The sequence below is a fragment of the Scomber scombrus genome, chromosome 20 (genome assembly GCF_963691925.1).
Source record: "Scomber scombrus chromosome 20, fScoSco1.1, whole genome shotgun sequence".
Lineage (NCBI taxonomy): Eukaryota > Metazoa > Chordata > Actinopteri > Scombriformes > Scombridae > Scomber > Scomber scombrus.
In genome coordinates this window covers 9,054,334-9,070,128 of record NC_084989.1, presented here as the reverse complement: position 1 = coordinate 9,070,128, position 15,795 = coordinate 9,054,334, and the positions used below count along the sequence as shown (strand labels likewise).

General features: G+C 40.8%; 1 protein-coding gene across 1 annotated transcript; it reads right to left on the bottom strand.

Annotated features, from left to right (window-relative positions):
* Positions 1-168: 168 nt before the first annotated feature.
* On the bottom strand, positions 169-14,791 carry dcaf11 (ddb1 and cul4 associated factor 11). The gene is made up of 15 exons (XM_062441970.1): positions 14,609-14,791; positions 14,051-14,288; positions 10,078-10,205; positions 9,851-9,969; positions 9,556-9,620; positions 9,214-9,314; positions 8,073-8,219; positions 7,162-7,216; positions 6,718-6,786; positions 6,396-6,453; positions 4,874-5,059; positions 4,584-4,662; positions 3,839-3,991; positions 3,541-3,647; positions 169-1,347 (listed from the first exon to the last, which is right to left on the bottom strand). Exons 2-15 carry the CDS (start codon positions 14,272-14,274, stop codon positions 1,243-1,245), a joined length of 1,596 nt encoding a protein of 531 aa, XP_062297954.1. The 5' UTR covers positions 14,275-14,288; positions 14,609-14,791; the 3' UTR covers positions 169-1,242.
* Between the last annotated feature and the right edge of the window lie 1,004 nt (positions 14,792-15,795).

Sequence of the window (15,795 nt, the reverse complement as noted above, 5' to 3'; positions counted from 1 at the left end):
TTTAAGGCAAGAAAAATCTCTTCAAAATGAATTATCATTGAGTGTCATGCGATCATTTGTTCAGTGTGATAACATTTTAGATAAGTGTCACTGTAATAGGATATGAAATTTGTTCCCTTTTCTAAGTGCCCCACTTTTGCATTATTAAAACAATGTTGTTCACTGAGATACATTTGAAGAAAGGTTTAATTGTTACTGTAAAACAACGGTTCTGGGGAGTGAAATATTGGATTTGATATAAACACCTGAAAATTGCATAAACAGATGAGTGTGCAAGTTTTCATCCAAGCACACACATTCCCAGTCCCTTCACACAGTTCTGACCTTGACGTATTTGATCACATACATTCAAATCATTTGAACAGATCACGTTTATCTTAGCTAACAAAAAATTACTTGCTTTTTCTTTTGTCGACTCAGGGCTTGTGTTAACAGAGTGCCCACCTAGGATCAATAATAAGACCTCAAACCATTACTGTGGTTAAATTCAGGGTTTTGTCTTAAGAACTGAGACAAGTCGAATCTCAGGAAGTTGTCCGAGAGATGGACCAATAGTAAACTCAGGAAAGCTACAATAGCCAGGTTCAGGAGTTGTGATTTCAGGTAACTGACAAATACTGTACTGGATTGTTAGAACATATCTGGTCTCTAAATGTGGGCTTTGAAAGAGACAGACCCTAAAATGGGACACAGCTTGTTACTCATACCAGGAAAGTCAAAACTGATGCTGAATCAGCACGTTGACAACAACTGAAAACACTCCCTGACACACCATTAAAATACTATACATTTATACAGAATTATCATCGGCAGTTTCTCCCTGCAATATCCAACATTGATTTATTTATATAACTAACTTACCATTAAATTTCCATTGCTCATTTAAGTAAGTGCGGTGCTCTGCGTTTTTGAGCTTCAGCACTTTTGGCGTGAAGTGTTTCAGGCCAAATTCAAAAGCTTTGGCCTGTTGGTTTTGCGCAAGACTGTGAAAAAAAGAAAACAAGTCGGCCATCCAACTGTGTCATAATCAGCATTTGACAACGTAAGGCTACAATGCCTTCCAAATGAACACATCACAACCACACTATAATTGTAATCATTAATATCCAGCATTGAATTTAAAAGATATTTAAGTGTCTTTCAGTCTTTGTGAGCTTATTGTCTTCCTCCGTTAGGGCTTCCCGTCTGTGATGATGTCACTTTCTCTGACATCTGTTCCTCTGTCGTTCCTCTCTCGCCGTCTCAAGGCCTTTCTCCTGCTGTCTGTATGTAATCTCTCTCCCTCTCTCTCTCCTCCTCTAGAGGATGGGTTTGTCTGTTCTCCCACATTCGAACAGCTCCGTCCCACTGTGGGGAAAATAAAAGAGGGGGAGAAGAGGTAAACATGTGACACAAAACATTTTCCTGTTTTTTTTGGTTTTTTTTACTGGTTTCCCACAGTGGCTGATTTGAATTTCCCTGCTTTTTCTTAACTTTTCCAGTCTTGTTAATGTTTTGTCTTCCGGATTTTTTAAAGATGAAACTTGTAATGGAGTTTTGGTGTCTTGACGTTACAGGTTGAACTGGCAGTCTCTGCTTTTCAGTGTCTTTGCTTTAAGAGGCACATCTCTAATTTTCTGGTTGTAATGCTGTCTCATGGGAAAAGACATTCTAATTCATAGTATTTGTTTTGATGTCTCACAATGGGAAACACCCCCTGCATATTCCTCAGAAGCATTTATTTCATTACGCTAATCCTGATTGGCTGATGATTGCAATGTCCCCGTCAGGTGGTTCCACCAACCTTTGAATAGCTTATACTATGACACGTGCATCATTCAAACACCTCCTCATGTTTCAGAGCGTATCTCGCCCTGTTTTCTAAGATAGCTAACTTAACTGTAAACAGACTGGAGCTATCTAGCTGTCACCATAGACTGGTGTCTTCTTCATCTAGCTGCACCACGGCTAGGTTTTTAACAGCTTCAGCCTAACAGCCCCCTCCCCACTGATGATTGAGTTGGAGGTTTTCTGTTTGTCAGCCCCACCCACCCTGTTCCAGAGTGCCACCCCCCCGGACTCCTCATTGCTGCATGCCGCGCCAGAACAGCGCCAGCCAAGAGGGAAGAGAATGTGTTGTGGAGACAGTGAGCTTTGTCTCTCCTCCACTCCACACACACATACAATCACATGTCTTGAATGTAACATTAAACCATGTTTCAGGAGGCTGACTTGAAACATCTGTCTCTGAAGACAGTGTTGCTGCTGGTTTAACGGGTCAGTGGTTTTCACACACTTTCGGTGCACCCTTAATGGAGTCAGTTTGCCACGGGGCATATCAGGGAGTCACTAAAACCTAACCCTAACCCTGCCTTTGTGCTCTGGGTGTTTGGCTCATACTCTTCCATTAACCTCACTGCATTCTCTTCATCGTCTTTTTCTTCCCCTGAAGAACAGCGGCTGTACATGCTGTGTCCAGTTCGTGTATTTCGCACCTGTATGGACATGACTAAGAGATTTTGGAGAAGTGACCAACTCTTTGTATCCTGGGTTAGCCCCAAATGGAAAAACTTTTTACAAAGCAACTACTCTTGCTCATACAAGCCAGGGACTGCAGGCTCTAGCGGGCCTGCAAGCTCATTCCACTCATGGCCTGGTCACATCCTGAGCCTTGTTTAGAGGGGTTTCCATTCAGGACATTTGTGCAGTGGTGAGCTGGTCTTCGCCCCTCACTTTTGTCCGGTTTTACAGACTGGCTGTCTCTGCTCTGTGCGTGGCTCATGCAGTACTGGGCTCAGGGCCCTTGCTGGAACAGAGTAGTACTGTTTGAGTCCTGGTGGTTGCTGAGGTAAGCTTGTCTGGCAATACAGAGTCTCCACATCACATAGTGAGACATCGAAACAAACTGTATGAATGACAACTTTGGGTTACTTGTGTAGCTCAAGTTCTCAGAATAGTATGAGTGATGTGTCTCACCAGACAACTCTTCTTGCTGGGGCAAGGCGAGAAAACGTTAAGGCTTGAATGACGCCTGCGTCGTAGTGTAAACTATTTAAAGGTAGGCGGAACCACCTGACACAGTCGTCGCAATCCCCAGCCAATCAGGACTGGCGTAATGAGATAAATGCTTATGAGGAATATGCAACTTACAAACAGCAAATCAAATTACACAAGATGACTGAACAGTGCACTTCTGACCTAACATTTTGCATTAACTATGTGGCTAAGTCAATAACTTCAGTTCACTAAATGGCAGCCAATAAAAAAATGTTTTTTTTCTCCATTTACAAACAAAAAAGAAACATGCAATTTAATGCAGTACAAAGAAAAATATACTCATTTATTTCCGCAAAAGGCTTTTTTTGATTTCTTGCTATTACCAGAAAACATCTGATTCTCTGAATTATTTTAATTCCATGATACACTAGAGGAAACACTCTCATTTAATGATGCTATATTCAATCATTTTACAATTTTTCTGAAGTGCCTTCTTCAGACTGAATGTAATATTTCTGATCACAAGCTTTTCATGTTATCTACAGTCAAACAGTTTGTACTCACAGAGCTGCTGATGATGTTGTCCTCATACGGATGCCAGGTGACGTCCCTCACACACGCGTCATGGCCCGACATTCTGGAGACCACGGTGCCCGTCAGTACGTCATAAACTGCACAGACCGATGCAAAGAGTTGAAGATGATTGACACACTTTGTGGAAGATACAAAATAACACAACTGCACATTCCAGGTAAGACAAAGTAGAATGTGAGAATAGATGCAGCATAATCCCACAAATACACTAAAAACTCAGGAGTTGTTGCATTATCACACACAAACACAGGCACACGGTGACACTCACTGATGATTTTGCCAGTGGAGCATCCAGAGTAGATGAACTTCTGCCCTGTGCTGAACTCCGGAGAGAAACGGCAGCGGATGAGGGTGTGCAGAACGCCGTGACCGCGGTAGGTCATCACCGAGGTGTCGCCTGTCAGCTTGTGTCTCTTCAGGGCTGAAAGGGACAAACAGGCCCCAAAACATAAGAAAGGTTACCAAGATATTAAAGAAACTGTAGCTTTTTACCCATGATAATTATACAAGAAAGCTGTAGCCTTTATCAACTCCTCCTGGAAATAGATCTGACTACAAAGTAAGCTTTCAGCTTAGTACAACTTCCATCCTGGAAATCTATGATCCAGACTAAAAGTAAGTCCTTCACCCTTTCTTCTCCTGCTTAATTTAAGTTATCCAAGCTCCTATCCTTCACCCTTCTCTCTCCATCGTAACTTGTCAGTTACTCATCTCCCACTCCCCTCCATGGTTTTAATACTGTCATATCACTCACTCTAATCAACACATCACTGTCACGTTTCACCTCTCCGTCATTGGCCCTCTCTCTGTTTTTTCTTCATACATTGCTTCATCTTTAATCTCCTCCTCTTTTATTCTTGCATGACCTCTCCTCCTCTTGTCCTTCTTGTCCTTCTCCCTCCTTCCTCCTTCTCCTTCTCCCTTCATCCTCCTTCCTCACTCTCCTGGGAACCTCTGCTGCCACGTTCCTCTGGCTGAGGTGACTGCAGTCCTATCGAGTTCTGATCGGTGACAGCAGCGAGGCTGCAGCCCTCTTCGGTGAAATCTGATGATGGGACGATCGAGGTTGCTGAACAGATAGCGGGCGTCACCCTGGCACAGTCGTGACAATAGGGATGATCAGGTTTAAAAAGGTAAACAGTATCATGAATACTTAAATACAGAGAACTATGGCAGGAGGTAATGCTAATGATGCTAGAGCCTTTACAATAGCTCAATCTCAGTCAAACTGGATGAACACTTTCATTGACAGACTGATAAAACACCCGCAGTATTCCTCTCTTCTTTTCTCTCCCTCCCCCACCTTGCTGTGGATGAAGGTGATGCCATCTCGGTGGCCGGCCAGCTGTCCGACAGGCTGCGGTCTGTCCTCCCGCAGCGTCCGTCTGTCCCACACCTTGCACAGCGCGTCGTCGCTGCCAGAGAAGAGCAGCTGGGACGAGCTGTCGGCGAAAGCCACCGCATTCACGTCGTCCTCGTGGGCATCAATCTGACGGGGAGAGCCGCAGAAGAAAAAGAGTCAGTGTTTCATAGTGGAGGGCGTGTGCGAGACAAGTGTGCGATATGCATGCTTGTGTGAAAATGTGTTGGTTTGTTTGTGTGTGTGTGTGTATTTGTGCATGTGGAGTGTGGTGTAGAACATGAGGAGGATTCGCGAGCCAACACAATGAAACTTGTAAAAATAATGTGCAGTTCTCAGCAGCAGACGAGCAGGTCAGTGCTACAAACAAGCTCTGTAAGTGTAGCTTTACAGGGAACTGAATGTTAAGTGATCTATTGTTTCTCTGCCAGACTGCAGACTGTGACTCAATTTACATATGAACATCCCTTATTGATATTTGCCATAAAATATCTAATCACAAGAATAGACACTAGTATGAATAAGATGGACAGTGTGGATAATGGCGGGTTGCTCAATTATTTTAATAAAATGTTAAATTGAATATAAAAGGAATTGTCATGTTTAGAAAAAGGGCAATAATACGTTTACTGTAGTCCGTATTAATGAATTCATCTATTTAATTCTATTAAATGAAAAGGCTGGCAATATTCTATTTTTGTGTTTCTGTAAATACCAAAACCAACAGTGTTGTTCTCTATCCTGTCTGTGGCACTCAGCGCTCAGCGTCATTTTGTGTTTGGGGAGTAGTAACAAACTGCTGTATATCAGACTTTGGAAACACAGACTTGGACTTGTCAGCAGGTTCAATTAATTGTTGGTTTAGTTTTTTTCATGGCATTTTTTAACAATATGAAAATTATTGTTCAGCTCCATACATGAGGAAGTAAAATAATAGACCAATTGCTCAAAAGGAAGAAGTTCAGAGATAAAGCACACACACACACACACACACACACACACACACATACACACACACACACACACACACACACACACACACACACACACACACACACACACACACACACACACACACACACACACACACACACACAGCTACAGAGGTAAGGGAGGGACAGAATGAGAAAGAACTTAAGACAGTGATGAAGCAGATGGTGGAGGTCAGCTACTGACTTCTACGCAGAGGGGGGGTTTCTGGGAGGAGGAGGGAGGTGGGTTTAACCCCCATGTCCCACCGCAGGGTGGTGGTGGACTCTCAGCTGCTATGTTATAGACAGCAGCAGGCTGGTGTTAAACTTTAGGTGAGTCGGCGTACTTTCGTGTCCGCCAATGTCCGGCTCACCTTGACCACAGGATGAGGTGCAAGAACACACGGGTGAGCATGAGCCAGGTTCAGGTACACACAGTTGAGGCAAAACAAAAACAAGCACATGCACTCACACTCACACTCACACACACTAACCTTCAACGTTCGCTTATTCTGCTCGAGATCAAAAACGTAAAGACAGCCGTCATTTGCTCTGAAAGGAGACACATTCAAATGAAGTTGTTTAATGCTAGTGATCTGCCTGGATTGAGTGTGCTTTACATGAGGTACTCGTCTTCAAAATGAAAGTATTCATAACACTGGCTATAAGAAGAAAAAGTGTATTCAACTTCCACTTTGAGCAGACAGCTGTCAGAACAAGAAGAGCTGCTTGAATTTACATTTCTGAAAGAGACTTCAGCCCTGCTTTCAGCTCTGTCTGTCACTGCCTTCAAACATAAAAGCAAATTGTACTCACCCTCCCAGGATCTCTTTGCCATCTGTGGATGCAGCCAGTGAGAACACACAGAACCTCCTCTCATCTGGACTACAAAGCACAACAGCACACACACACAAAGCAGGTTGACACCACAGCAACAGCACCATTATTAAATTATAACTACCCTGTCTATCACACACCGAAAAAAAGCTTGATGGCTGCACGCATCACCTCTTAAACAACGCTATTGTTAGAGGGACTGTGAGTTTAATGGGAGTGCTTTGTTGAAATAGGGTCATAATGATCTCTGCAATTAAACAAAGTAACACACACACGGAGCGAGAGGATGGATGTTGAGGTGATAAGTTCTGACAGCATCATTCATCCAAGTGGTAATGAAGGGGGAGGGGGGTGGAGGCTGGTAGGGAATGATAGATTACCTGCTCGGTAATTTTATAAGTTACTATGAGGGGAAACACTAACTTGAGGTCCAGGGCGGTGTGGTTTTCACTGTCTCCATCTATACTGCACAAATGAACTGTGGGAAACACAGAGACACAACATGAGCAAAAAACATGCAACTGACGCAGACAAGGCAGACAACAATGAGTAATAGTCTATTAATGTAGGTAAACATTAAAGAGACCTATGCCAGTACTTCCAGATGCTTCGGTTAATGTTATATAACAGTACAAATACAGCTACTGCTTGGCCTCAAAGAAGTCAATTTGGTCTTTATGTGCACAAACTGTTGCCAGTTTTGACCATCAAGTTGAAATCAAGAAAAACTAACCTTCATGACAGTGGGATTTATTGCAATAAATTGGCCCCTGAATTTGGTCCCTGAGCTGTTTAATGCATCAACAAGTTTGCTGAGGAGTTATTTATAGTGTCAACATTAGAGAACATTAAATTACTGTAAATTGTAAAGGGAATTCTTTTGATTTTTTTGTTTCACAGTCACACTAAGCATATCCAATTACATTTGTTTTGTATCTTTGAGCCCTTAAAATGTTTGGACTGACTCTGGTGACTCCAAACAGGCAAAGTGAGATACATACAGTGAATGAGAATACAAACAAGCCCAAAACACAAAGATGTATGGGTAGAATGACATACTTTGTCATATTTAACATGTCTTCTGAATTGGCATGAATATCATAAAAGTGAAATTATAAAAATGTGTGAATGCCAAGATAAAGTTATAAGGGCCGGTGTCTGATTTATCTTAATGTTACTGCAACATTACTGAAAGTGAAACATGGATAGCATGTATGGTTCTTGGGGAATGGATAGCTGTTCAAGCCACAACACTTGAAAAGCAAAAACACTATAATGATTGGCTCTGAGGACTCATTACATCATGTAGTATCTAACAGGACCGGAAGCCTTACTGTAGTCAGACCAGCTGGAGTAGAGCACATGCTGTGTGTCTGGAGTGAAGCACACATCCAGCACACTCCAACCAACGTCTCGCGCCTTCACTGTTTGCTGTAGGTGAAAGCGCCCCCTGGTGGTGTCGTACAAGCGGATGTTCTGATCTGTAGCGAGCAACAGAAAACAACAACATAAGAAGTAAAAATTAAATCCTCTCCAAAACAAACAATCAAACACAAAGATTAAAACCAGTAAAAAAAACCTTTTCACGTTAAAAATCAAAGTTATGTTGGCGGGGACACAGGAAATCCACGCGAGTTGCGAGCTGTGCTGCCGCTTATGTTTGCTCAGCTTATTTCTCTGTAACTGAAGTCTAGACTTCTGATGACTAAAGTCCTTCATCCAGTTAAAAGATATACTTAAAAATGACATAGATCTAAAAAGCGTATTGTAAAAATGTGGCTTAAAACTGAATAAAAGTCAATTTAAAGAATTTGATTGAGTTTCTGGAGTTCAACCGCAATGCCGATGTCTTGTACATGTACACGCTTTTTGGAGGGGGTATGACATTATTGATATGTGACCAAACTGAGTTACAGAATTCTCTGAGTTTGAAAATTGTTGGAAACATTTGGGATAATGGCAGTACACAACTCAACGAAATATATAACATAGGTTTCGTCGTTTTTAGACATTTAAATGTGGAATAATTACGTATAATAGCTTTAAACCCTCATGTGACCACTATGAAAGCTGTGCTCCACAATAGGAGGCTGGTATCAAATGACAGGGAGTGTGGATTTGGTAGCTGGTGAAGACCGGTTATCCATGGCCTTAACTGTTTTCTTACAAAACAGCAACTTAGCTTAAAAAAGGCGTGACATTTTAAGGAAAACAGAAATTAAAATGAATACGATGCCACCAGATTAGGCAAATTTGTTATTGTGTGGTTTGTTTACACTAGTTTAATGTCAGATAGTTATATAAGTTAAGGAATTAAACAAAACTTTTCTGTGACTGACCCCATTCTGTGCATAACACTATGTAAATAGGTCTGATAGATTTGGTAGTCTGAGTAGTTTTATACAAACTTTAAGAATCATTTTCAGATATGATTTAGTTCCTCGGGTTTCTCATGTTGGATATTGAGTTATTTACCTTGGCAGGCAGAGAGGAACATGTTGCCATCCTCGCTGTACACTCCACAGAAGGCTTTCTGCTGGTATGTATCCTTGTGGGATACATAGTTTGGCAGGAAACTGTGAAGGAGCACAAGGGTCAATATCATCTGACAGACAGCAGCATGAGTCCTCTTGTAAACATCATGCCTGATGTATTGTAGAGTTTCACAAAATCAGCCTAATAAAACACAACAAAAGGTAATGATCAATCAAGAACTGCTTTTTAATGTGTTCCTTATTTAACAAAGGGATTCTTCACTTATTGGTAATATTGCATGAAATTATATCTGAAGGTTGGTAGAGCTTTAATAACACTTACTGTGTGCGAATACGACTGCACTCTCCATGGGAAAAACTGGAGCCTCTACACCTGCCTTGTTCTCTCTAAGAAGCACAAAAACATGATGAAGCTCGTTCATTAAAATATGGCGTAAAGTGTTAAAAGTAGAGCTACTGCTTTCAAAATATTCTCAAAAAACTCTTAATAAAACTTATGAAAACAAGTTGTCATAATGTTGACACATTTTTTTTGAATGCTAGAAATGTGCCAGTTGCACTCTAGTCTGGTCTACAGTATGACTGCTGGTTTTGAGTTAGTATCTCTGTGGTCTGACCTCTGATAGCATGTGGGTGAAACTGTGTCGGCCTTTCAGGGTAGAGGAAGCCGTGGCCAGCAGGATCTGAGTTCGGATCTCACTGCGGTCCAACTCGTTTGTGTCAGGCTGAGTGTCCACTGGCAAGATAACACAAAAAAACAAGTCAGTATTGGTTAATATCTGATAACAAACATGTTACATACAAAGAATATATTCTGATTCACATGTTGGTGCCACTAGGTTACCTGGTGGATTGTAGCGGTCACCCAGGCGACCCTCCCAGGCTCCATCGCTGTCCTCATCAGAGTCAGAGTATGACTGGACCAGCTGCAGCCCCGTGGCTCCACTGCCATGGACCAGTCTGACCTGGCCCCTGCACAAAGACATCAGTTTAACAACCAATCAATCCAGGTTGGGACAAATTATCAAATTGATTTAACCCTCTACGGAGATGTGTTTTAAAGCATAATGGGCAAGAGTGGAACAGAAATCTCAAATGCTGATAACTGCATGAAAATAAATGTTCTTAATACTGACAAAATCATATCCACTCATTCAGAATGTAACCAGTCCAGCTGCAGCCCAGCTGGTAGACACCAGTCTGCCTAAAGCCTGCTTTGGTACTGCAACCGTTTTGTACTGTTTCTCCACTGAGCACTTCCACTGTAACAGATGGAACATCAAGGGTCGTTCAAAGCTAACTGAAGTGAGAAGCCAGAGTGCTGCTTTTCTATTTAGACTCTTATAGATCCAGGTACTTTCTAGTTTTGCCTCCTCTGTTGTGTTATTATTACTAGAGGCCCCTCCACTGTCATGGATCAGCTCCAAGTGTTGAAAACCATTTTTTTGGAAGTGGTTGTTAACAGAGGGAATATTCAGAAATCCCCCCCCCCCCCAAAATCTACAGTACCTGTAAGGGTTTGGATCAGACTTGTGAAAGTGTGTTTAAACTTTTGACTGGTACTGTACCTTAAAAATCTCATATTGACATCACTAATTTATAGTTATTAGTATATCATAAATTGATATACTGATCAATTAAATCAGTTACTAGGTGATGAAGTGATATAGTAATGTACATTTTTCATGTACTGCCCTTCACCCAAGCATCTCATATAGCCCTTTAAAATTAATAGTATTAAAACTGGCCAAATATATCAGATCATGCACCTTTACAAATGACATTAAGGAGTACTAAGGAAAAGATGCTGGTCATGTGAGATTTAATAACTCAATCCTTTCAAAAAATTAGTCTCACAGAGCTATAAAATGTACAATGATACAGAAGACATAAATCCAGTAATATTGTGGGAAATGGTGAATGTTGTTCTAATGGGTGAAATATTAGCCTATGCCTATTTTAGGAAAAAACAAAAAGAAAATGCAGGACAATCACTTGAAAGGAAACTCTTTATGTAATAAGATATTTTATCCAGTACTTTTGTTTATTTCTTACTTTGATTTTTTTCTTATGCTCTGTAACTCCAGTATAATGTTACAATCAAGCCGTAATTTGCATTGCATTCATTTTAAACAAAGCCAAGTGGGCAGAGCAATACCTAAATTGTCTGCATCAGACAATCTTGTTTTTACAATTTGTATTAATCATATTTTATTGTTAACTAACTGCCATGCACATTTATACGTGGATGATACAATATTGTATAGTATTGCAGATCTTAAACTTACTGAATGCACATAAAACTAAGTTCTTGTTATTTTCTAAAGTAATGGCATCAAACACATTAATACTTCCACTGTACAGGGATCCATTACTGAGAGAGTTACGGACTATAAACACCATAGTATGTGGTGGATAGATGACAAAATCACAGTCAAATTTCATATAGATAATCTTGTCGACAAATTGCATTGCATTATAGTGATGTGATTTATAGGCATGCCTCTGCCTCTACTCTTAAGCCCTCAGAGGTTTATTACCGGTGATGTTTTTAGCACTCATCACTGTATTCTATATGTAAAGGTTGGTTGGTCTCGTCTGTCTGAGAGACGTGATAAGCATATGTATTTATTTATCTACAAGGTCCTTATCGCGGAAGCTGCCATCTTATATCTCAACTATGTTTGATTTATACTCGGTCTTATGACTCAAGTCCTTGGAGTTTTCACTAGCTTGGAAGATCTGCATTTTTTAGTGCTCCGACTGCCCCTAGAAATTATACTTTAGTAAACCTTGTTTAAAAATCTATTATAATAGAAAAGACTAAATCTATATGCTATGTATTTATAATTTATACACTACCGTTCAAAAGTTTGGGGTCACCCAAACAATTTTGTGTTTTCCATGAAAAGTCACACTTATTCACCACCATACGTTGTGAAATGAATAGAAAATAGAGTCAAGACATTGACGAGGTTAGAAATAATGATTTGTATTTGAAATAAGATTTTTTTTAGATCAAACTTTGCTTTCGTCAAAGAATCCTCCATTTGCAGCAATTACAGCATTGCAGACCTTTGGCATTCTAGCTGTTAATTTGTTGAGGTAATCTGGAGAAATTGCACCCCACGCTTCCAGAAGCAGCTCCCACAAGTTGGATTGGTTGGATGGGCACTTCTTGCGTACCATACGGTCAAGCTGCTTCCACAACAGCTCAATGGGGTTCAGATCTGGTGACTGCGCTGGCCACTCCATTACTGATAGAATACCAGCTGCCTGCTTCTGCTCAAAATAGTTCTTGCACAATTTGGAGGTGTGTTTAGGGTCATTGTCCTGTTGTAGGATGAAATTGGCTCCAATCAAGCGCTGTCCACTGGGTATGGCATGGCGTTGCAAAATGGAGTGATAGCCTTCCTTATTCAGAATCCCTTTTACCCTGTACAAATCTCCCACCTTACCAGCACCAAAGCAACCCCAGACCATCACATTACCTCCACCATGCTTAACAGATGGCATCAGGCATTCTTCCAGCATCTTTGCATTTGTTCTGCGTCTCACAAACGTTCTTCTTTGTGATCCAAACACCTCAAACTTGGATTCATCCATCCACAACACTTTTTTCCAGTCTTCCTCTGTCCAATGTCTGTGTTCTTTTGCCCATCTTAATCTTTTTCTTTTATTGGCCAGTCTCAGATATGGCTTTTTCTTTGCCACTCTGCCCTGAAGCCCAGAATCCCGCAGCCGCCTCTTCACTGTAGATGTTGACACTGGTGTTTTGCGGGTACTATTTAATGAAGATGCCAGTTGGGGACCTGTGAGGCGTCTGTTTCTCAAACTAGAGACTCTAATGTACTTATCTTCTTGCTCAGTTGTGCAACGCGGCCTCCCACTTCTTTTTCTACTCTGGTTAGAGCCTGTTTGTGCTGTCCTCTGAAGGGAGTAGTACACACCGTTGTAGGAAGTCTTCAATTTCTTAGCAATTTCTCGCATGGAATAGCCTTCATTTCTAAGAACAAGAATAGACTGTTGAGTTTCAGATGAAAGTTCTCTTTTTCTGGCCATTTTGAGCGTTTAATTGACCCCACAAATGTGATGCTCCAGAAACTCAATCTGCTCAAAGGAAGGTCAGTTTTGTAGCTTCTGTAACGAGCTAAACTGTTTTCAGATGTGTGAACATGATTGCACAAGGGTTTTCTAATCATCAATTAGCCTTCTGAGCCAATGAGCAAACACATTGTACCATTAGAACACTGGAGTGATAGTTGCTGGAAATGGGCCTCTATACACCTATGTAGATATTGCACCAAAAACCAGACATTTGCAGCTAGAATAGTCATTTACCACATTAGCAATGTATAGAGTGTATTTCTTTAAAGTTAAGACTAGTTTAAAGTTATCTTCATTGAAAAGTACAGTGCTTTTCCTTCAAAAATAAGGACATTTCAATGTGACCCCAAACTTTTGAACGTTAGTGTATATTTGTTATCTTTTATTGCTTTTTATATTTTATATATATATATATATATATATATATATATATATATTTTTTATTTTTTTTTATTTTTTTTAATGTATGTTTGTTTACTTTTTTTTTAATGTAATGCCAAAAGTATTTCACACGACCGCACCTGTACGACCAGGGTGATGATAAACATCTTGAGTTTTGAATCACTGTGAAGTCATGATATCAACTTTTGTCCTGTTATCCACATGAATAAAAAAAACAACACACCAACAAACAACAGATTGGGCAACAATGTCAAGAAACCAAGCTACTGTCAATGTGTTTAAAACTACAAATTGCCTTCCCAGTTCACCTCCTCAGTAGGTAAGCCAGCACTTCTGCTAAGTCAACGTCCTCCTCTGGTGCTGTCTGTCTGTCTCCTGGCTGCCTGTCAGCCGTCCTGCGGCCTCGGCTGCTGCTACTACTGCTGCTGCTGCTACTGCTCTGGTTGTTTTCTGTTCCTTCAGGCTGCTCAGCTGGGTTGCCACTGGAAGAGCCCCTTCCACCAGACATCCCAGAACTGGACTGAGAGCCCATAGACTGAAGAGGGCCTGACAGGGAGAACACATTGAACATAAACAGTTAGGCATTTACCTGCTGAGAGTTACTTAGCGTGTGGATGTATAGACTGTGTGTAGACATTTAAACAGTGAGGAAATGGTAATAATGGCTGGAGAGAAAAAAAACAGCTCTCAGGATATTTACGCGAGATATAAAACTTCTACTTCTACATGCAGACAAACTACTTATTCTGCAAACTATAGTCGTCAAGCACACATACTGTACTGCACCTTAGCTCATCACGCTCAAAGAGCAGAGGCTGTTATTGTTGAGCTAGCTAACAATGCTAACGACTTGACGTGAATGTTACCGTCTGGCTGTCACACAGCTCTGACAGCTCGTCGGTCCAGCTCGGTGTCGTTTCCAGGCGAGCTTACAAATGTGCCCGGTGTGTTACCTCGCTGACGTGTATCACGCACATAAAATTAAAAAAGAGGCTGAATGTCTGACAGCACAGCTTTTCATCAGTCTGCTAACAGGGCCAGTCCGTGAGTCGCCATGTTGTTTACAAAAGTGTGAAAAAACCCTGTGCCCTTCGCCGTCACGTGACCACAGGGCTGCTCCGTGGACCAAACTCTAACTAAAAGGTACAATTAAGTATAATTCAGTACATTGTAAAGATCTTCTCCGGACATGCTTCAAGATGTATATAAAATACTCTCATTTGAATAATAATGTGTGTCTGATATGGATGTTCCCTCAAAAAAGAAGGTTAAACATTCAAAATGAAATTAAAATGACATCTGTTCTTCATTTAAATTTCCAGAATCTATGAATATGCATATTTTGTTCACTATAAAAGTTTAACTGCTGGTCACAAAATATCTCCTTCTTCACGGTGAACTCCAATCTCAGTGTATGTGCGCTGAAAGCTTCAAGTTTCCACATCACACTTGTGCAAATTGAATATTGGACCTGGGTAAGCTTCCAAACTATTGGTGATGTCAAAAATCATGCTCATAGGTGCACCTCTTAAAATAAGATTTTCAATGAGCACTAAGAAACTTTCCACTTTCAGCATATTACTATGAAAACAGCTTTCTAGCATCAAACTTTGCACACACATCATTCTGCACAGTGAAGCTCAAACATCAAACTGAAGGAACAAGAAGAAAAACATATTTTTGAACGGAGGATAACTTGTATGAGTTCCTCATACAAAACAAACAGTAATAATAATACAGGCAGGCTACAGGAATGAAACACACAACATAATTCATCCTCTTTCTCTTCTCCACTCTGTAAGCTTTCCTTTGTTCAACATCTGTCCTGCTTATTAATTGATAGTGAGTGATGGAGATAGAGTGCCTCAATCTTTAAGAAGAAGCTAAAGACCCAGCTCTTTTCTGAACACCTCCTCACCTCTGCTTCTATGCACTGTATGCATTACCTCTATGCACTGCCTATGGGCATCCACATACTATATCGGACCTGAACTTAGCTTAATGACACTTACTCATGTCGTTCTCTCTTTATTTGATTCTTGCATGTGTTGTA

Coding starts and splice junctions, on each gene's coding strand:
- dcaf11 (XM_062441970.1), bottom strand. CDS start 14,274: ATGGGCTCTCAGTCCAGTTCTGGGATGTCTGGTGGAAGGGGCTCTTCC. Junction 8,220..9,213: donor GTTCCTCTCTGCCTGCCAAG/GTAAATAACTCA, acceptor TGCTCGCTACAG/ATCAGAACATCCGCTTGTAC. Junction 6,787..7,161: donor CACACCGCCCTGGACCTCAA/GTTAGTGTTTCC, acceptor TGTGCTTTGTAG/TCCAGATGAGAGGAGGTTCT.